This window comes from Artemia sp. Qi Xiang Cuo, chromosome 10 (assembly GCF_049724085.1).
Source record: "Artemia sp. Qi Xiang Cuo chromosome 10, ASM4972408v1, whole genome shotgun sequence".
NCBI classification, from domain to species: domain Eukaryota; kingdom Metazoa; phylum Arthropoda; class Branchiopoda; order Anostraca; family Artemiidae; genus Artemia; species Artemia sp. Qi Xiang Cuo.
The window spans coordinates 352,074-374,083 of record NC_142803.1 but is presented as its reverse complement, the minus strand read 5'-3'; the positions used below and the strand labels follow the sequence as shown (position 1 = coordinate 374,083).

The 22,010-nt window shown below is 35.4% G+C and overlaps 1 protein-coding gene across 1 annotated transcript in view; it reads right to left on the bottom strand.

Annotated features, from left to right (window-relative positions):
* LOC148947340 (uncharacterized) overlaps nucleotides 1–22,010 on the bottom strand; it is a 327,588-nt gene that overhangs the window by 207,572 nt on the left and 98,006 nt on the right. Inside the window, exon 9 of the mRNA XM_089095216.1 lies at nucleotides 18,509–18,655. Within this exon, the coding sequence (XP_088951342.1) occupies nucleotides 18,509–18,655 (147 nt within the window). The remainder of the gene's footprint in view (nucleotides 1–18,508; nucleotides 18,656–22,010) is intronic.

The window sequence follows — 22,010 nt, the reverse complement described above, 5'->3', positions numbered from 1 at the left end:
TTTGTACTCCTGTTCAATAACTAAGTCTGCTGAGAGGCCGGCCCAGCGCCGATCTGACTTTCTAATCGTGTTTCCTTGCTCACTGAACATCTGAAACAGTTTTGGGTGACGACTGGGAAGTTTAGTCATCTTTTGGATGTACAGCCAGGCAGATTTCACGTAAAGGTTGTGCCCAGATGCGGCTGGGTAGGGAAGCATTTCTGCTGAGACCTGCAAATGCAGGTCCCATAGGCCCAATCTCTCGGCACGTATAAACTTGAGAAGCTTTTCAACCATATCAAGGTACTGCAGCCAGAGCTTTGCTGTTCAGTGATCTGCGCTTTAAACGCAGGGTAATGTATCTTTCAACTGCTTATATCTGCACCAGTAGGTGACACTGATAAGCAAAATGGTCTATGAAGGGGAGTATGCAGAGAAGAAGTTTTGTTGATGCAGGCTATGTCGTGATAAAGGGTATGTAATTCAGCTTATTTACAAGTTCGGTAAGAAAGAACCTACCCTAGCATTTATATCAATAAACTACAAACCCGAATGAGATTCTTTGTACGATCCGGAGCGGATAAAACTTTTTATTTACATACGACTGCAGCTCGGTTGCCACAAGATGGCGTTGAGACCATGTGTAAAAGTAATCACGCTAGCTTGGAAAGATCTGATTGTATACTGAAAAAAGACAAACGAACGGACAAAAAAAACACACAAAAAAAAGATATCATGGTTATCACTTAGTTTTTTTGGCCAAAAATAGCGAAATTTTGCTATTTTTTTTTATTAAAAATGGATTTTTTCATTTCATTTGACGTTTAGAAGAAAAACTAACGTCAGAAACGGTTTCAGCTCTCAATTCTGATACAGATATCCGTATCAACCACTCATTTCGTGACACTTCATTTTTTCATGAAAAATAAAAATTAATGTAACAAAAATAGCGAAAAAAAACAAATTTCGCAACGGGATAGAGATGGAGATTTTGGATATGTTGTTCATCGCTTTTTTTCTGGTCTGGATGGTGAAGAAAGCATTGTTTTATCAATTTGTTCCTGGTTTGGGCATTTTTTTTTCCGTATTATTACTGTACTACATGGTATTCGTGGTTTTACTTTGACTTGGTGGCAACCATCTGCAACATTGCATTATAGTGGCCCAGATGCGATCTAAGTAAGTTCGACAATTAGGCGACGACGTGACATTTAGCATGTAGAAAGACTCCCAAAGTACTGTATAGATATTCAGGCGTCAAAAACCGCTTCAACGGGAATAGTAGCAAATAGACGCTTTTTTCAAACGAGTTTAAAAACCAGTTAGTTCAAAGATTATATAGTGGGTGTCTAGTTTTAACTATACTTATTAAAATTAGTGGCGTCAATAACCGAAGGACAGTTGAGTGCCTACGTCAAACAGTCCGTTTTAACAAACTGTAAGTAAAGAGCAATCCATGTTAACAGTAACTGAAACTAAAAAAAAAATGGTAATGATATTGACCTAAAAAGAATTTGCTTTCATGCTGAGTTAAAACCATGTGAAAAAGTATCCAATAAAAAATTTTACCCAAGAGTTGTGAATGCCAAATAACTCTTTCATAGAACTTTCAACTCTAACTACGGAAACACAAAATTTAGCAGTATTTGTGACACAACTGCGTGCATTTTTTCTCTCCTGGGGTGACTGTATCGAATCAGTGGTCATAGAAAACCGAGAGAGGTCACATTCTAACGGAAATTGCAAGGTCCTGTCTAGTGCCTTATTAAAACCAAAACTGATTGCAAGGCAACTAGGCTCCCTGGTATATTTCGATGTCGTGGCCCATCACTGCCGAACATGAAGCCGTGTCAAAAACACAACCATATTAATCAGAATGGTACAAATTAAAAAGAAAATGTCTCTAAAGGAAGCACATGCAGGCTCAAGGGCAGACGCCCAAAGGCACAGTGGATACATATATACAGTAGAATCATTCCCTATCTCAACCATTATATAAAGCCGGACTGATATCCAAGTGCTCCGGAGAACAAGCACAAGCGACATTAGATTTTTTTTTCACGGGCAGACAAGTCAGATTTCTCAGTTACCTTTGTACCATTAAGTTTTAAAGAATCTAATTTTAAATTAAATTATTCCAATATATATATAAGAATCAGTAATTAGTAGTGTAATATTATTATTAGATATTTTTAGATATTACAAAGGTGTCAAAGGCATTTTGAGAAAGTTTCTGCGAAAATACGTGTTCCAGGGTTCTCATTCATTCTGCCATCAGCGGTCCAATGGACGAGGACGTAAGAGAATATGGGCGGAGCTTTTATATGCGCCATGACTGCAGTAGCCAATTATTACTGAGTCGTGATTATACTGTATATTATTTATATACAGTGCCCAAAGGTCATGAAGAATTGTTCTTTTACATATGAGAATTTAAGAATAAATCTTCAAAGAGAAGTATGTTTGTTGTGCATTGTTGAACACAGAGTCTTACGGGACATTTTGGTCAAAAGTATTTTAGGTTTTTATGAAAGACCACAAGTTGCACAAATGACTAAAATCAAATAAAAACAGTTATCCATGAATTGCATCAGAAAAAGCGAAAAACCATCATAAAATAGGGATTATGTATTGGTTGGAGACAAACATTGCAGTACCCTATATCGATAAAATATTAGGGTACTTACCTTCCTGGGAGGGTTTAAAAAGGGAGGCTTTAAATAGATTGGGATGGATTAGGAGCGTACGTAGCTGTGTTGGCCTCAGGCGGCTTGGTGCTGCGGTGAGTTGTTAGTAGTAGTAATAGTAGTACTTACGTAATATATCGACCACACTGTTGTTCCTGATCTGTTTAAAATCGTTATATCTGTGTGCACTCGGAGATAGTCAAATTAGCAGGATTGAGATAAACTACTATGCAGTTATATTTTAATTAAATATTTAACATATATAATTAGTTAGCTTAAGTATTTGATATAATCTGGGCGGCCTGCTAAGTTCTGGGCGGCCTGCTTTCCATAATTCTCTGTTGTAGTTTCCATAATTTTGTTACTAATGTAATACATTTTCATCATAGTTTGGTATATTTCATTAGGATTAACCTATCTTAACTTCTTGGGTGTGGCCGGTACGTTAGTACGAATATTGAATATAGAACATGTGGTGTTTGGTTCATGATAAAATTGCCTTCCTTACCCCTGAAAATGGTAGTTTAGCAGTTAAATTTAATACTGAAGATTATTTAGAAGCTAAGATATTAACAAAATCTGTTTCACGGAATCCATTTTGTAAAGTCTAAGTTTACTGTCATATTGGACTCCACGCAAATGAAAATACTGTTTTTTGGAACACTTCAGCTACAAAATTTCCAAAACTGGATAGTTTTCAAACTCTTCCAAAAAATCTGGCACAGTGAACCAGACTGAAAGGTGCAGTGGCGGATCCAGGGAATAACGTAGTGGCGGATCCCCCTAACATAGTCTAAAGTACTTTAATTTACTTAATTAACGCAAGTTTGCGTTAATTAAACTTGCTCATAACGCAAGTTTATCGGATCAACCTATTTGCCCCCCTCCCCGAAAAAAAAAAAAAAATCCTGGATCCACTCCTGAAAAGGTGAGAATGTTATGACTAGTAGATATTTCTACTGCAACAGATGGTTCGTCCGAGTAGATTTTAGGATCACACGGACTTCCCCTTGTTTAATACAAATGGGGTGCTCCAAGCCCAAGGACTAACAGATAAAGTTCAGGAGAAACATGAGAAATTTTTAACAAATTACAATTTGCTTCACTAATTACAAATGCTTTAAGTAGGACAGTTGCGTGACTACCGGTTAGGAGTTTTTGCATACAAATGTTGGAATTCTGTAAGTCCTCAGGTTTTTCATGACTATTTTAGTGACAATAGATTACTATATACATAGTTATGAAACGCGTCAAGCTGATGATTTTGATGCGCCACATAGAAGTGGAACCAGGGCTGGTTTCCCTACTAGATTTTCAGGGCCCGATGTATGGAACTCCATTCCAGAGAGCATTCCGGTGGCTGACCACCTCGGGTTATTTAAAAGTAATTGGAGAAAAAATGTTTATTAGGAAAAGGTTCGTAGTATTTATTTATCTATATATTATTATTCCTACTATTGTTATCATGAGAAATCGCTTATAGTTTTTATTTTGGTTGTGTAATTTAGTTACGTTTTATTAATTTTTTTTTATTGTCAGCTTGATTAATTATTTGTTTTAAAAAAATGTAAGTAGCCATTTCGTCGCAACTACTTTTCCTTATCTTTTTTGGGACGGTTATTAATAATTTACTTGTTATGTTTTTATTCATAAATAAAAAAAATGAATTGACACTTGAATTTGAAATATACATTAAGAGCAAGTCCTGCATGATTAAGCAAAGAATCACAAACCTGCATGATCAAGAGGATTCCTCTAATCGAACTGATTAGATTATACAACAAGTCTTCTGATAAATTTTGAATTGAGAGCTTTAGTGTACTTTTTTTTATTCAGAAGTAATCCCAGGGGAAAAATACCTCCTCCCTACCTTTCTGGGTCGGGGTCTCGTCGTGAAAAAACATGGTGTGGAACTGAAGGGCAAAACGATTATTCCAATTAAAAGATTGAAATGCACAAAAACTCTATTTCTGGAGGCTCTCTCAACTCCCTGAATAAAACAGTAAAAACGAATGGAAATCACCTGTGTATAAAAAAATATAGGAGGATTAATCAAATGTTAGCAAAGAATCACACACACACAAAAATATCATGTATATAAGAGAGGTCTGCCAACCCTTAACCCCCCTCCCCATTTTTAGGCTATAAGTTGACCCTGTTCTCTCAGTACATCGAGAATGAATGCTTTAAAACAGGAGCAATGCGAAACTAAATTACATTTTATCAAAATGGTTCAAAAGTGAAAGATCTAATTTATTCGTCTTCGCTTTTAAATAAATAAAACTTTCAATTCAAATGTTGTGAGTGGCATTCGATAAACAAAACAGTTGCGAACCTCAATTAACAATATATTTTGCATCTTATGCTTTAAGTTAAGCACTAGCTAAACTTTGGCATAAAGAACAGGGGGTGAAGGGGCGGTAGCCTAACTCATATGAAGGATAATTTCTTTTCATTTTAATTCATAATGTCCCTCTTTACTTTCATTTTAAAAACTCGTTTTTTTAAATCACTCAAACAGACCGTGACGACTAACAACAAGTAAAAGAAAGACCAGTGCCAAGAGTAATCGACCTCTAGATACTTTCATAGCAATGTTTGTATCAGAAAAAAACATCCTTTCTTTCGATATATTAATACATAAATTTAAATATATTCACAAAAGTCGATAGCCTGGGAAAGTTCACGTAATTAATAAAAAAAACGGGAACGTAAAGCATCCAGCTAGGAAAGCATTGACTAAAAGCGTCCAGTTAATAAAACTACACCAGCTTATTTTTTTCTTTGGCTCTTAATGGTAGGGAAAACAAATAAGCGGGACATAATGATTTTGTGACCTGCAGTTAAGGGTTGCAGAAAATACTATTTTTGGTACCACATAGCTTTTTAAGGCAACTTAATTAAGTTAAATATATACTAAGCGCGATCTTTCAAACGAGCCGTTAAACAACTGTCTATGGTGCTCCGGTACCTCGATATCGCCGGAAACACAGAGATAAATCAGTTATGCACTGGCTAAATTTTGATTAAGTTTTAAAAATGGGGCCTATGGAACAGGGAAAGTTAATCAAAAACTTCCCTTAGAGACCTAGGCCCCTGTGTATTCGCTCCCATTTGTCCTAAAATTAATCAATAACTAGGACATTTTTTTTTAATTTTAATAAGGACATGACTATCTCTTGAAACATCTGAAGTGCTTTAATTCATTACTATGACACCTATTCATTGACCCCCCTTCCCCTCCTGACAGAATTTTCTTTTGGTTTCACTGACAGTAAAGTATTTCTTTTTTTCTGACTAAATCAATAATAAGCAAAGTTTTTCCAAAGTAGGGTTGCTAACCCTAAAATACACTAAAGTTATCAGCAATATTATAAAATCTAACAAGATACCTTCATTATATGTGATTACTATTGCTGGTAGCAGTAAGGTTACTGACCTTCTAACAAGTAGGGTCACTAGCCTCACTTTTAACAAGGTTGGTAACCTTATTCAATGTGGTAATGAATAAGATAGGATTAATAGCCCTATTGTTAAAATGTTATCTACCTTATAAAAAGCCGTAACAAGCAACATTTTTCCCAGTTAAGGTTACTAACCCTACTTAGGATTAGGTTATCTTTGTTGCATGTAGCATAATTCGTATTTTTTAACAAGTATGGTTAATAATCGAATGAAGGGTATAGTTTAGGATGCCTCGCAATTGATGCCAAGTATATATTACCTCTGAACAAGGCCGTATCTAGAGGGGGTATGAGGTTTGACCCCCCCCCCCCCACCGTAGAAGTGTTTGTCCAACTCTTAAAAATGTGACAGAAATGAATATAAGAAATTTTTTATACTTTTTTAATTTTTTTTGTACCTCCCTCCCCAAAAAAATCTTTTTGTAACTCTCCCCCCCAACTGTTGTAACTTACACCAAATGGACAAAATATTTGAATCGTTGGATTCATTGGTCTCAGATCTTTCCATTCACCGAGTCAGAAATATGTTAGTATTTAGACTTATTCTTGGAGAAGGATCTATACGTGTTTAAAAACAGGAATATTTTCCTTTTTCAACAACCTTCAATTAATATTAAGGCATTTTCAATCTAAACGAAACATGCAAAACAAATTTCAGAATTCAGTTCGGTAAACTGATAGAGCTGAATTTCAACAATGAATTGATAGCAAAATTGCTGTCTTTCGTTAAACCGTAGGAGAGCAGCGAAACGTGAATGGCACAGAGATCCAAAGTGGTCTAAAAATCACGGGCCTATCAGAGAAGTACGCAGAGGGCGCTTTTGGTCCGCCAATTTTTCTCCATCTCATTTCGTTTTTCGATAACACGCTTCCCTGGTCAAAAACTGCTGGTGTGTATTAACAATACAATAAGCGATCGTTTTTATATATTTTTTTTTATTGCATCTTCAAGATCCAACACAAAGTCTCATTAATGAAATCACGGAGCCAGCGTTTATCTCAGCCCCCTGGACCCCCCCCCCCCCCGCGTAAAATACCCTCCCCTGCGGCTGGTTGGTCTCCAAACACTTTCGACCAATAAAAAAGGACTAGAACTCTCAATTTCTGATCGGATGAGCACCCTCAGAAGTTTCTGCAACCTCGAGGTGAAAAGGAGGATGATGAAGGGGCATTCTCCCTCCTACAGGAAACAAATTCTTCTCATTTTGGGTTTAATGTTACTCTTTACTTTCATAATAACAACGTAGACCAAAAATATTCCCAGAAATCATAAGGCAGTACATATCAATTTCACATTTTTGTTTCGTTTTTTGTGTCGTTTTTTAAGTTTTTTGTACCCCCCACTCCCAAAAAAATACCCCCCCCCCCCAAAAAAAAATCCTGGTTTCTGGCCTGGGGATTATACATCAATTCTTACCTCCACCCTCCCTTCATCTCTCCCTTAGAACTAATTCTATATTTATCTGATGGCTTAATGAGAACTGGAATGTTTTGACATTAAAACGCAACCTTTCAGGTATCTCCCTCCCTCCCTAGCTACAAAACAATCAGGAAACCCTATTCTAGATAGTTTAAGTGCCTTTTTAAGCTTTGTAATTTGTCCACTGTTTACAGATAGCATTTGTTATTGGGAAACATAAGGACATTTTTCGAAGGGTCGTTTTCTGCAGGGGGGGGGGGGTTGTCTGGGGTAATTTTCAATGGGGAGAAAATTTTTGGAAATAATCTCCTTTCAGCGGGGATGTATTTTCCACGAGGGGTATTTTCCTGAGGGGGGGATTTCTCGCGGAGGTGCATTTTCGGGGGATATTTTACGGGGGAGGGGGTATTTTGCGAGGGGTAAATGCCTAGAACCAAAAAATATGGTCCTAGAAGTTTACCCCCTCCTGTGAAAAATACCCCGCTGCAAAAACTACCCCTCCTGAAAAACCCCCCGTGGAAAATAAGGCTTTCTAAATTTGAGAACTTGATTTGATTTTTGTTCCATAGGGGGAAGGAATTTTGGTACTTGTGTATTATTCGTCGTTCACTCAAGTTTAAGCTGTATAAAACTCAAGAACAAACCGGTTTCTTCATTAGTTTCTTCCAGCTTAGCACGAGACAATACAAAGACAAGTGACAGTATAGATGGGAAATACATAATTTGGGCTATATATTTGCACATAGGGGGGGGGGGGTAAAGTATTTGGACAGTTTGAAGTCAGAAAACAATTCTTAATTCATAATATGCAGAATAATTGTACCTAACACATTTTGCATGCAGACCCGCTATGTTTCCCCCTCCCCCCTAACGTACAAACATATAGTCCAAATGTGTTTCTAAAGTAACGCATTTGTTCTGTCACTTGCCTTTGTATTGTCTCGCGTTAAGCTGAAAGAAAATAACGAAGAATCCGGTTTTTCTCGAGTTTTACACAGCGTAAACTTGAGTGAGTGACGTATAATATACAAGTACCAAAATCCCTTCTCTATACGAAAAAAAAACTCAAATAAAATTCTCAAATTTGGAAAGCCTTATTTTCCACGGAAGGGGGTATTTTCCGGGGAGGGAGTATTTTCCACGGCGGGGGGGGGGGGGTATTTTACAAGAGGGGTATTTCAGGGGGGGGGGGGGTAAACGCCGGCCACTCAAAAATATACCCCTAGGTGACATAAAACTACAACTTCAGTGTAAGGAGCCCCGAAATGTGCAAATCACCCATATAGAACAGAGGGTTATTTCCATAGAAAGGTGGTTATAAAGCAACTCATTGAATGAGTATTACAGGAGAATTAACTTACACAATTAGATTGCCCTAAGCAGAGTCTTTGCGTCTATGATCCATCAAAAGGCCATCTCCCCTATTTTGTACCTCCTTCAACCCGCTGAGTACAGAATGGGGTTGTTGTTTACACAACTGAGGCTAAGATAACATACGAAGGAGAAGAAAAGAAAATATAGCTAATGTGAAAACTATAGATAAAATTGAATCAATAAACTAAATTAATTAATTATATTAAATAAACTAAAAAAAAACTTATACGAAGCGAAAAAATTCTACAATTTTTTTTAAACAGATCTAATGAGCGGCACCCTTGAGGTTAGTGAGGCTACCCATTACATATATTTCGACACGCCATTGTAGAGTTAAAATTTGACTTTTTACATGGAGTGAATGGACCTAGAACATGATTTTTCACACAGCAGATATAATAATTATTTCTCTCGGAAGTATAAAATACTGGAACACTTAGGGGCCGGGCCGGCGGAGGTCACCATGAAGCTAAGCAACAGTAAAACATGCACTTGAACGAATGTCTAGTGACTTAAGATCAAGTAATGCTATAACTAGTGAACAATTGGTCTCGTGTCTGAGGTTTCTAGCATTATTATAAACCTTAGAAATTGGTTTTAAAAGCGAAGGAAAAGTTCACATCCACACAATTGGGCAGTAAGAAACACAAGATTAGATCAAGCAGTGAAAAAGGATTTTCAAAATTGATCCAGGAAAAGTGTGTCTAAGTTTCCTTAAAATACCGAGACTCCATCTTCATTTTAATAAAATCAATGTGACGTCTGAAAGAAAAGTTTTCATCAACAAGAATTCCCAAAAAACGAACATATCGGTCTTTAGATCTATGAATTATTCCATTTGGCTGGTTAATTTCTGATAACTGGGGATAAACTACATTGTTGGAATACACTGCACGACGTTCAAAATTAAAGCCCCTAAAGTCAGATAATACTGGTACTATCTAGAAGTCAGATAGGAAATGATACTATGCGACTAAACATTAGTAAATGCAAATCTTTAAGAACACAGATATGAACGTCCCTAAGCACATCCCTCTAAATATATATTTCACAAAAAAGTTCCAGCAAAATTAGTTTTAAAGGATTTCTGAGTTGATTACACATTGGAGGCTAACATTGTGAAATACAGGTCCGAACTCGTTAAGAACATGTTTAGAAAATGGCGGACATGCCACACACTGTTGGATCAGAGTCAAGCAGGGATTTTTAATTCCCCCTTATAACATGTTCCTGAGTAAGCTCCTTGGGTCTGTCCCCCTCCAACATCCCCCCATTGAAACATAAAGAGACAGATCACATATATTTTTCTTAGGTCGGTTTAAACATTTTCTTCCATTGCTTAGTTCAGTTTTACGTCTCTTGTTGCCCTACTATAAGGATGTCAACTTCTTTCTTTCCGATACCACTCAATAAGGTAAATGATATAGCGAGGAAGCAATACATATGCGAAGCAATACAAATATTACTCAGTTAGCTTTCAACGAACATCAATGGAAAGCAAACTTGTTTAAAAGGTGTAAAAGTAATGGTTCGACTCTGTTTTCAACTGAACTTTTCAACTGAAAATAAGGAGCAAAATTAAAACTTAAAACGAACAGAAATTTTACGTATATGAGGAGGGTTGTCTCTCCCCAATACCTTGCTCTTTACGCTAAAGTTCGACTTTTTGTTCCAATTATTTAACAATGAATCCTAAAACACAAGGGCAGTTTAACTAGAATAATAAACTTTTTTTTTAAATGTTCTAAAAAAAACTTCAGCGTGAAGAGCAAGGTATTGAGGAGAGGGCAACACCTCCCATATACGTAAAAATTTCTATTCGTTTTAAGTTTTAATGTTGAACCTTACTTTCCGGTAAAAAAAAGTGTTTTTTTTTTAAATTCTGATCATTGATAATTTTGGGAAATCCGGCTCCCCCTCCACGGAGAGTTCCCTTCCCCACGCGAAGATCCTCCGACATACCCCCTCCCCCCCAAAAAAAAACAACCTGTAGGCTTCCCAATTACCAACCGGAACTTTAATTTCTGCTTTCCTTTCAGTTGTAAAGACTAAATCCCCCCCCCAAATATAAAATAATGGTGAAATGTTTAGCGTTTTTGTGTTTATCTTTGTTTTCTTTTTTTATGTTTTTTTTTCGGGGGGGGGGGGGGTTATTTGATTGATAAAAGCTTCTGGAAGTGAAGCAGAAATATTTGAACTTAATTTTTTTTTTCACTGTCTAAGAAGGAGTAGACAAGCCTCTAAACCACATTCAATTTTCATCCGATGGCTCAATGAAGTTTAGAAAATTAGGTCTTTGAAACGTACTACTTTAGGCATCTTACCCTCTCTCCCTCTACACAAAGACCTTCCGCCCCTCCTTAATAATTCACCACTATTTTATGTAGCAAGTCACTTCAGTTAACATTAAAATAAGCATTAGAAACTTTGATGCAGTAAGAAGGGAGGTATCATCCTGCTCTGGTGCATCCCGCAAACCCTTGTGGATAATACCCACATTTTTCCATGGAAAAATCCTGCCCGACAATCTGGTCCCCGCTGAAACTTTTCCCTGGACAATTCAAAGAGAAAGTAAAACAAATAAAAAAGATTTTTGTAGATGATTTCAGGGAATTCTTCCCAGAAAATTTCCTCCCCGCTGAAATTTTTTCTTCAGACCCCCCCCCCCCTTCCGCGCGAAAAATGTCCGTATGTTTCCCAATAACAAATACTATTTGTAAACAATGGACAAATTACAAAATTTACAGCCCTTTCCTATGGCTTTCGGAGGTCATGTCATTTCCAGAGGCATATTTATTGAACCTTTCCAATAATGATGAACCAAATGGCTATCTCAAAATTTCATTCGGATGTCTTTGGAGAAAAGGGGCTGGCTGCCCTCCATTCTGTTTGGTCACTTAAAAGGGCAATCAAAATTTTAATTTTTGTTTGAATGAGCTCTCTCCCCATCTCCTAGGATAAACTCGATAAGATAATCCCTGAAAAAAAAAAACAACAAACAAGCAAACAAAACACATCCATGATCTTTAAATAACGACCAAGACCACATTGCCTTTCCATCGGTTCATTTAAACAAAAAACAGGGCTGTTGTAATCCCATTTTATTGTTTTTTATTCCATTTTTAAGTTTTATTTCATTTGTATTATGTTTAAGAGGTAATTACTTGGCAAAAAAAAAAAAAAAAAAAAAAAAAAAAAAAAAAAAAAAAAAAAAAAAAACTGTCGTCCTAATCCAGCAATTGAGACAAATGTGCACTTGAACGAGGCTCTCACCTTACACATCCATCCAACTACCTAGGATCAAACAGTATACCCAAACCATCAACCAAATAGAAAAGTCCAAATCCATGCAAAGTTGTCATCAATAAATGTAAGTCGTTGTAAAATTACCAGCAAAAGCACCTTAAATCTAGCAAAATATTTCCAAGTAAAACCTTCCATTTAGGGCTCATCAGAAGAAAAACAACCGGCCTTAACGGGTTTCGAGGCTTAACATCCTTTACCCAGCACGGTGGCGCCTCTACCATAAGATCTATATGGTAACCCTATGTCAGGTGAAACCTGTGAAATACATGCATACTAGTCAAGCTATTAAAAATTACATACAAAAAGTGTTTCAATGTTTCCATAGTAAAATCCCAGAGGTCACTGAAAGAGACCATTCTGTAAAAAATTAATACATTTCCAGTTGTATATTTTTTTGTTATCTGTAACAAATCACAAATTTAAAGATCATAAATATTTTTTTAAACCCCTAGAAAAAAAAAAAACCAAAAAAAAAAAAAAAAGCGCACGATAAAATATAATAAAATATAATTAAGTATTTACTTATAATTTTTTTTATATTTAATTAATAGTTCATGATACATGAAACTAAATTTTTTGAATTGCCAACTAATTTTTTTGGCTGAAAAACCTCTTAAGATCAGTTTTTCGCTCAGCTTTTTACATCTATTTTTAAAATCTGTGTAATTACTGCATATTTTTGCATACCTAAATAATTGGGAATAATAAGCCGAATAAGTAATATTTGAATGTATATTACTTTCAAGATATGGAAAATTAATTACTTCAAAATTAAAATCATCCGTTTTATTATATAATTTAAAAACTAATTTATTATTATTTGAAATATTAATATTTAAATCTAAGAAATGGTCGGAGTGTCCCATCCCATAGCTAGGCTCAAGAATTAACTCTTGTGGATAAATATTTTTTGAAATCTCAATAAACTCTGCACAATTTATTACAAAGAGATCGTCCAGATATCTTTTATTATTTGAAAGGTTATATTTTAAATTGCTTGGGCTATTTTTATTTATCATATATTCATATTCTAATTGACTTAAAAACAGGTCTGCTATGAATGGACTTGCATTCCCACCCATAGGAATACCTACAGTTTGTTTATATAAATTCCCACTAAATCTTATAAATGTATTAAATAGAACAAATTCCAATAAATCACATACCATATCCAAGCTATAACATCTTGAATTAATAGTACTTCTAAAGAAATTCGTCCATCGGGCTTTTTTATTAAAATTATAAATTTTAAAAAATCCTATTTTAGAAAAAATAAAATATTTATTTATCACCGCTTTAATTTTTTCTAATAATAAATTTTGTTACAAATTTGTATAAAATGTATTAAAATAAAATGACTCGACTCTTTTAGCTGAAACATTCGCCAAAGAATCTATCACTTGTAACGAGTTATTAACACTCCAATATGGGTTAAAGTTAGAAATTTGTTTAATTCCAGAGCAATATGCTTTAAATTTATTTCTAATTTCTCCTAAAATTAAAGATAGATCAGTAGCCGCAATTCTGGTTGGACACCTTGCTGCCCCAGCAATAAACAGTGGTTTTGGTGGATTTTTGTGAAATTTTATCGTCCAATATAAGAAAGGAAACTGTTTGTCATTATCATTTATTTTGATATTGAAATTTTTCAAAATTCTTTCTTCTATATTTTCAATTAAACTATTCTCCTCCATATGGGCCTTTTCGTATGTATTTGTTGTTTGTAACTCTTTTGATAAAATATCACAATAGAGTTTCTGACAAATTATGGCGAAATTATTGCTAGCTTTATCAACTGGTACAATTATAAATTCATTCTGTAAATTAGCAATTGCTTGTTTCGTAGTTGTATACGTAGTTTGCAGAAGACGGCTGTATAAAAAGCCGAAATATTCTTAAGGTTTAGAAAAAAAAATACGTAATTCCAAATGTTTGTAGATCCCAAAGATTTGTGGATCATTAAACCCCATAATGAGCAGAACTTATTCCGTATAGGATGGAAGCTACTCCTTCCCCTTCCTCCTCTCCTGGTCGTAGAAATTTTGGAGGATACTCATTCGAGCGGGTATTGAGAGTTCTAGTCTTCTTTTTTAAGCCGAAAGTGATTGGGAACTAACCAGTCCCTGTTCTAGAACAATTTTTGATGTCTGGTCCTTTTGAAGTTCCCATTTTCTTTAAATCTTTCTTTATGACGTACTCCAAACCCAACCGCGGACGACTTGCTTTTCTTTTAGCCCTAGACGGTTGCCAGAAGAGGAGAATATAAGATTAAGGCCAATCATAGTAAAGATGGATTACAGGCTGAAAACACCCTAGCCTAAAAGGAGGATGTGCAGCATGCTTATTGCATCAACAATAGCAATAACATCTGTTACGGAATATTTGCTGAAGTTGCATATTACGATAAGAACGAAGTATACTATAAATAGAACTTACAACTAAAGTCATTAACTCCCATGAATGCATCTTAAATAACTAGATTTTTAAAGTAGGTGGATACCTGTTTATTCCAGTTATTATTATAATAATAACTGGAATAAAACCAAATCGACACTTCTTTTTTATAATATCGAAAATTACATTCTTATAGATAATACCACAGGCCCATATCAGAACAGAGAGTAATAATCCAGGGGTCGCCAACTTTAAAATGTTCACCCGGTGGCGCACACCATGCATAGCTAATGTCTATGTCACATGCCGCAAAATATGCCATGCGCGGCAAGAAAAGGCACTATGCGACGGAAGCGCCCCACCCATCCTGCCTGAAGTGACGCTCAAAGATGTAGGCTACAACTGGTGGTGAGGAGTGGGGGGCCACCTGATAATCGCAAGGACTGGAATAAAACCAATCTCTGCTTATCTTTTATATAACTTACGATTTACTACAATTTTTTAGTACAAACTCTCATCTTATTAATAATATCACATCCATCACGAGAACAGAGAGTAGTAATGGAGTCAGCTAGAGATATCCCTAGCTAGTGAAAACTTTTAACCATGTTTTCAAAGTAAATGCTCAGTTAAGCTAGAATATAAATAGCATGATCCTTCCCAAGATGCTCTTACTTAATATCACAATTAAAAACAAGAAATTCAGGCTTTCTACGTGTCATTTCTTTCCTTTTTTGCTGCTTTGTGACGCATTTTTTTTATAGTTTTATATTTTTCAAGATTTGAGTTATAATTTTTATTCTAGTTTTTGACACAAGCCTTTCTCCTGTTATCAATTGTTTCCAACTACTTCTTTTATTATTATATCTTTAACCTGCATTGTGATTCTGATTTGTTTTTAACACTGTTTGACTTTAATTTCGAATTCAAGATTTTTTTTTCTTTCTTTTAGCTTGTGATAATCGTTTAACTATCAAACATTATCAATCGATCTTCCTCTTCTTAAATTATTTTGCTTATTAATTGTGTGATGATTATTTTATCGTTTTCAAGATACTTAATTATCATTTTTCACAAGATTAATATAACGAAAAACAGGAAGATTAAGCATTCTGGACACGGGGCAAAGGCTACCTTGTCTTACGCCCCAACGAATAGGAGCATGGCCAGAAACAAAATATCTTAAATGAAGGTAAGACTGGAAATGCCAAAAACTCAAACATTTTTAGAATAAATTTAAAAATTACTCGTCTGTGCTTACATTCACAACAGTGGAAAGGGTTGTGGGTATCCCCAGAACTAAAATATTTCACAAGACCTATGGTCAAGGCCCTATCCGGGGGGGGGGGGTCCGGGGAAGGGGTTTGACTCCCCAAACCCCCTGAAGAAAAATCCTGGATACGGCCCCGCCTATGGTAGAAAAGCCTTTTAGGTTTTCGATTTTCAATGTTAGGCATACTTTACGTAGGAGACCACAAGATCGTACGACTAGCGATTTTCGTCAAGTAGTCTTCAAATACAGTTTTGGTTATTATCCATATTTTTCATTGTTCATATGTGTTTTATGTTTAGTTTTTTGGTGATTATATCGATTTTAAATGTCATTTCGCGTTGCATGTTTATGTTAGCGATACTACTGAATGTTTGGAGGGTGGATGATTTTTACGGCATATTCTTTATACCCCCCCCCCCCCTTTAGGATTTTCTTTATTTTTTTACGTTTAATTTTGTATCACTTCTGCACAAAGGTTAAGTCCAATAACAGGCTCTCGTTTTGGTTCTGAAAAGGACAGATCATGATTATTATGTAGACAAGTTCAAAGTAAAGCCATATTGATAGTATTAGGACTATAAACTAGCTTTAGAATTTGCATCAAAGCTTGAAATTCACTCTTGTATAGAGAGAAATAATCGGATTTCCAGAGTTCATAATATGTCTTATTTGATCTTCATTTCAAGTGATACTAAAGCATATTTCTTACAATTTCAGAGTGTATATTGCCCAATATTGGTATTATAGCTGGTGAGAGCAAAATGCTGCTTGATTAATCAATCCAATATTTCTGTATGCTGTTCAATTACTTCGCGGTTATTAAAAAATATTTAAGTTTTACGCTTTTAATTGTATACTGAAAGTTACTAATGTCACAACTGGTGTAAGACTATGAAAAGCTTTATAGATTCGTTTAGTGTTGTCATGATACATACTCATTTTTGACACTTAAATCAGTAATCCTGTTTTTTATACTTGACTTTTATGTTTTCAGTAAAGCGCTAGTTTTGTATAATCCTAAAAGCGTAGGGAAACATAACTAGTTGGTTTATTTCTACTAGTTATATTAATATATATTAAATATGCTGTAAAGTAATAATTTTTGTCCGTTCTAAGTTTCAACTTCGCTTTTTACTTCCCTCGGAAAAACTTTGTTTTTTTAACTTAATTTTTGTTCGTTTTTTATTAAAATTTAATGCAGAAACAACGCTGCCATGATCTTTTTTATTTATAAGGAATAATGTATGCTCGTTTTAAGTTTTAAGGTTATTTTTCAGTTTCAATTGAAAATATTCAAAAACATGACCTATGATTCAAGTGAGCATACCTCTCAATGCCTGTTTTTTAGGCTTCTTCAGAACACAATAACTTTTTTTTGTGCAAATTCAATTTTGAGCACTTGTGAAGAGAAGCGGTAACCACTTTGCATCCTATGTACCTTATTACCTTTTTTATTGTTTTGTTTTTATATAAATAGATTTTCCATTTTTCTTTCCCTACTCAGCAGATCAAAAACTTGCATTTCCCCCTTAAATCAAAGAACAGTATATTTCCGCTAGTCGCCGAAACAATTGATAAATAGCAGAAAACGCTCCCTAGAGAATATGGAGAAAGTAGGTCACATTTAGACGTTTAGCAATTAGCACTGAAAATACTTGCTAGAATACAATATTTCTTATGCCATATAAGAACACGGAATTTTCAACAATTCATCATTCGTATTTTAAACTAGCTCATATTCACTAAGAACATAAATTGAAGAACAAATTAATTCCATGGATTCCATGGATTAAAATCACGTAGAAAATGAGCAAGAGCTTTCAAATCAACCATTAAACATCTCTCAAAGAAGTTCTGGCAGCCCACTAGCCCCTAGATTTGCCACTTAAGATATGGCATCAATAGTGCCATTTATAGTGCCAATTGGCCGTTGCAGGTGGTGGAATTCATAAATGAAACGTGGATATGAGAAATAGCTTTAATGTGAGCTATTAAACATCTGTATACTATATTTTTGCAGCCCGCTAGCCCCCCCCTTGAGAAATGACACAAAATGTGCCATTTTTGCCAGATGGCACTTGCAGATAGTGGAATTTATAAAAAGCACGTAGGTGTGAAAAACAGCTTCCTATAGAGCCATTAAGCATCTCTCTATGGTGTTCTGGTAAACCGCTAGCCCTGGAAAAAAAAGGGAGACAGATCAGTGCTACCCATGCAAAAAAGTCATTTCCTTGGTGTTCAAGGTGGGGGACTGTAATTATCCTACAAAAGGTTTTCGACCATGATGGTTCCAATGGTACACTTTTAATTTCGATTTGACGCCATTTTCAAGGGGATTTAGACTCTTTTTCGAAATCACCATAAATTTCTTTTCGCAATAAAGTTTTACTTCTAAGATTAACCAAAACAATAGTTACCATTCCTGATTCAGTGTCAAATGGCAGTAATTTATTCTCATAAGACAGTTTTTTTGAAAACAAGTTTTTCAACTTTTGATTACTATGGGCTGTGGTTCGCTCTTTACTAGGTTGCAGCTGCCGCTGCAACCATGATAATATGAGTTTAAAAGCTCCCTTCGGGGTCATATTTCTGCTATGCTATATTTTCATACCTTAAGCATGTCAGAGGTCCTCTTATCCGTAGGTCTTGGTATTAACCTTGGTAGTTTTCTAGGTAATTCATCCCAGTTTTTCTGAATTCCAGAATTAATTCCATGGTCTTCAAGCTGATGCTCTTCATGTAGATAATCTGGATCCAGCTACAATCAAGAAAAAAAAACTTAAAAAAATGAAGTAGAAAAAAAAAGAGAAATTCGACTTGAGGTAAGTTTAGACAAAAGACAAAACTTTGTTACGCGAAAACAATATATATATATATATATATATATATATATATATATATATATATATATATATATATATATATATATATATATATATATATATATATATATATATATAAAGTTTGTCCGAAAAAAAGTTTGTCCGACTCGTGAACATGTAACAAAAATGCATAACAACACGTTTTTGAAGCGTTTTATAAAGTTCTTTGTACCCACCCCCCGCGCAAAAATCCTGGACACGGCCTTGTTGCCAGCTATCCATAAAACCTATAGTCAGTGATCAACGGACCGTTATCTTTCAAGGGGTGGCTCACAATCACTGCAGTTGGTTTGAGAGTGGATTCTATGGTAATCGGAGGCGCTGATAATGAATATTGGGGTTCACAAGTTCGCACGCATGTAGAACGGCGTCATTTTAGCCTATAAAGTCAAATTTGGCCTATGACGACGTCATACCGCTCCTGATTTTATTTACACGGTAAAATAAACTGAAAACTTTATAAACTTGACATATTCTGAATGCTAAGGACAAGTACTTTCACCTGGTATTTTTAGTTTACATAAAAATTTTTGCTTACATAAGTTTACATGAACTTATTGTGTGACATAAGCTTACACAATTTTGCTGTAAATAAGTATATTTTTTTATGCTTTATTTGAATTCTGCTTGTTATTACGAGTCAAACCATGTACCTCTTTTTAAGACAATCTTAATTCTTGAGCAACTATTTATTATTTCTAAATAACGTCATAGCTTTCAGAAATTAGCCTACAATGACCAAGTTTTATTAAATTTTTTTTTTAGCTGTTAAATAAAAATGAAAACGAATCAAACTGCACAGAATCACTCGAACCAACAGAATGTCGTTTACACGTTGTTCATAAAAACAAAGTCGAGACATGAATCTGCAAGAATATATAAGCGTTTGAACAAGAGAATTCCCCCCCCCCAAAAAAAAAGACAATTTTCTGAATAGTGGCGTTTTACTCGAAATATTTTCAAGAAAACCTATGATTTTTATCTCACCAAACAATAGATCCCTCTTTTTTAAATCAAATCATGTATTTACATTCTATACAACCAATATTTTTAACCAGAAAAAAACAACAACAAAAACAGATGCCTAGTTTTGTTATCGCATGCGCGAATTTGGTATATTTTTTTATGCTTTATTTGAATTCTGCTCGTCATCATATACGAGTCTCAAGATGGCGAAGCCGTGTGAACGTGTGGTGCAGAGGTGAATAAGGCTGATTTAAGATACTATTTTCTTTAAATCCAATTCTCAGTCACCTGCAAGATATTATAGACTTGATGAAGAACTGTGATGCCGATGGAAAACAGCTCCCTTGTTTTGTCATCAAAAGGCCAACAGAAGTCCCTTTTATCTCTGCTACAGCGTTTACACACGTCACAGCCAAGCTTACGAGCCTTGAGCAAGCGATTTCGCTAGTTTCTGCCAAGATTGATTCATGCAATCTGAACTTTCCTCAAATACCTTTGATTAGCGAACCTGCTACGTGTGATACGCAAGCTACAGTTTTGATCTCGGATCTGCCACCTGAGAATGACGACCTGCTAAAGCGAAAATTAGTAAAAGACTCAATTTTTGGTCATCAGCTGGTGTCCAGATTGCGGGCAACTAAAAACCGGCAGACGGTGAATATTGAGAAATCTGCAACTGAAGATTTTTGCAAATCATCAAAGGAAGCTCTACCTGTTTCTAGTGTGAAAGTTTTATGTAAAAAATACTTGGGTGTTATTCGAGAAGTCCCGTCTGATTTTGACCTTGAAATGCTACGGAACCATTTTGGTATAATCGGGTCTAGTCGATTTGGAACAAGCAAATCGGTTAAGCTTGAACTTGCAGACGCGATTACTAAAGGATCATTTCTGCGAAACGGTGTGAAGATTGGGTATGAAACTTCCGTGTTTATGAGTTCAAGCAATTGCCAAAGTGTTGCTTCAAGTGTCGTTCCCCTGGGCGCTTGGAAAGTGCAAGTACTAGTAGCACTCCCAAGTGCGCTCGTTGTCCTGGACCGCATTTATCTACGAACAGTGATCGTTGTACGGAATCTCCGAAATGTGCCAATTGTGGAGGATCTCACCCTTCTTACAGCCTACAATGCCCTGCGATTAAGAAGATCACTGATAAGGTCTATTCTCAAAAATGAATCTGGACATAAGTATAGTCTCATTTAATATTAATGAAACAAGAGGTAAGGCCTTTTTAATTGATGATCTGTATGTTAATTACGACTTTGTTTGTCTCCAAGAACATTTACTGACCACCTTTAGCGAAAATTTTCTGAGACGAAGCAGTGATCACGTTGTTTTTGTGCGTCCAGCTAAAATTACGCGTGGCCGCCCTTCTGGCGGCTTAGCATGTGTTTTTAAGACAAATTTTTCTGGTGCGAGTACTGTGCTTCTCCGATCAGATAAAAGTTTTCTTGCTGTGTACCTTAATAATGTTTTACAAAACTATGTACATCTTCCATATAATGATCGTTCAATTTGTTCCCTTCAGAATTTGTCTGGTGATTGCAGTAGACTTAAAACTTAAATTCAAAAGATATCGGATAACGGGTTGCATGTTGTTATTGCTGATGATTTTAATACCAATCTGGTTTCTGATAAGGTAAGGAATTGTCAGCTTTTTGATTCTCTCCCGGCTTATAAAATTGTTCAGAAGTCCCATGATTATACGTATATTCACCATTCAGGTAGTAAATCAGACATTGATCACGTTATTTGTTCTGCAGCTCTTGTCTACTCGCCAGTTACGGTTCATATTGCCGAGAATGATCTTGATCACCTTCCGCTGTCTTTTTGTTTAGCAAAGTCTGTTGTTTGTTCTGGGAGTATGTCTAAGAGTCGTGGTGTATGTTCTAAATGGTTTTATAAGCCTGATTGGAATGATGCGAATTTTTATGTTTATCTTATAACATTGGCTTCACTTCTAAGTACAATTCATGTTTCTTATCAGCTTTTGTAGTGTAGTCAGAATTTTGTTTTTGCTAAATATGAAATAGACCGATATTATCATTCTATCCTCTCTGCTATGAAAGAAGCTGAAAAAAGTTCTGTCCCAGTAAAGCGAATCCGAAAGAATACTCAAAAGCCTCTTTGGTCACTTGACACTAACCTTAAGGCTTGTAAAAATAAAGCTAAATTTTGGCTAAAAGTTTGGACAGAGTGTGGTCGGCCTAGGTCTGGTAATGTTTTTCTTATTAAACAGAAAACTAAATTAGAATTTAAGAAGTATCTAAA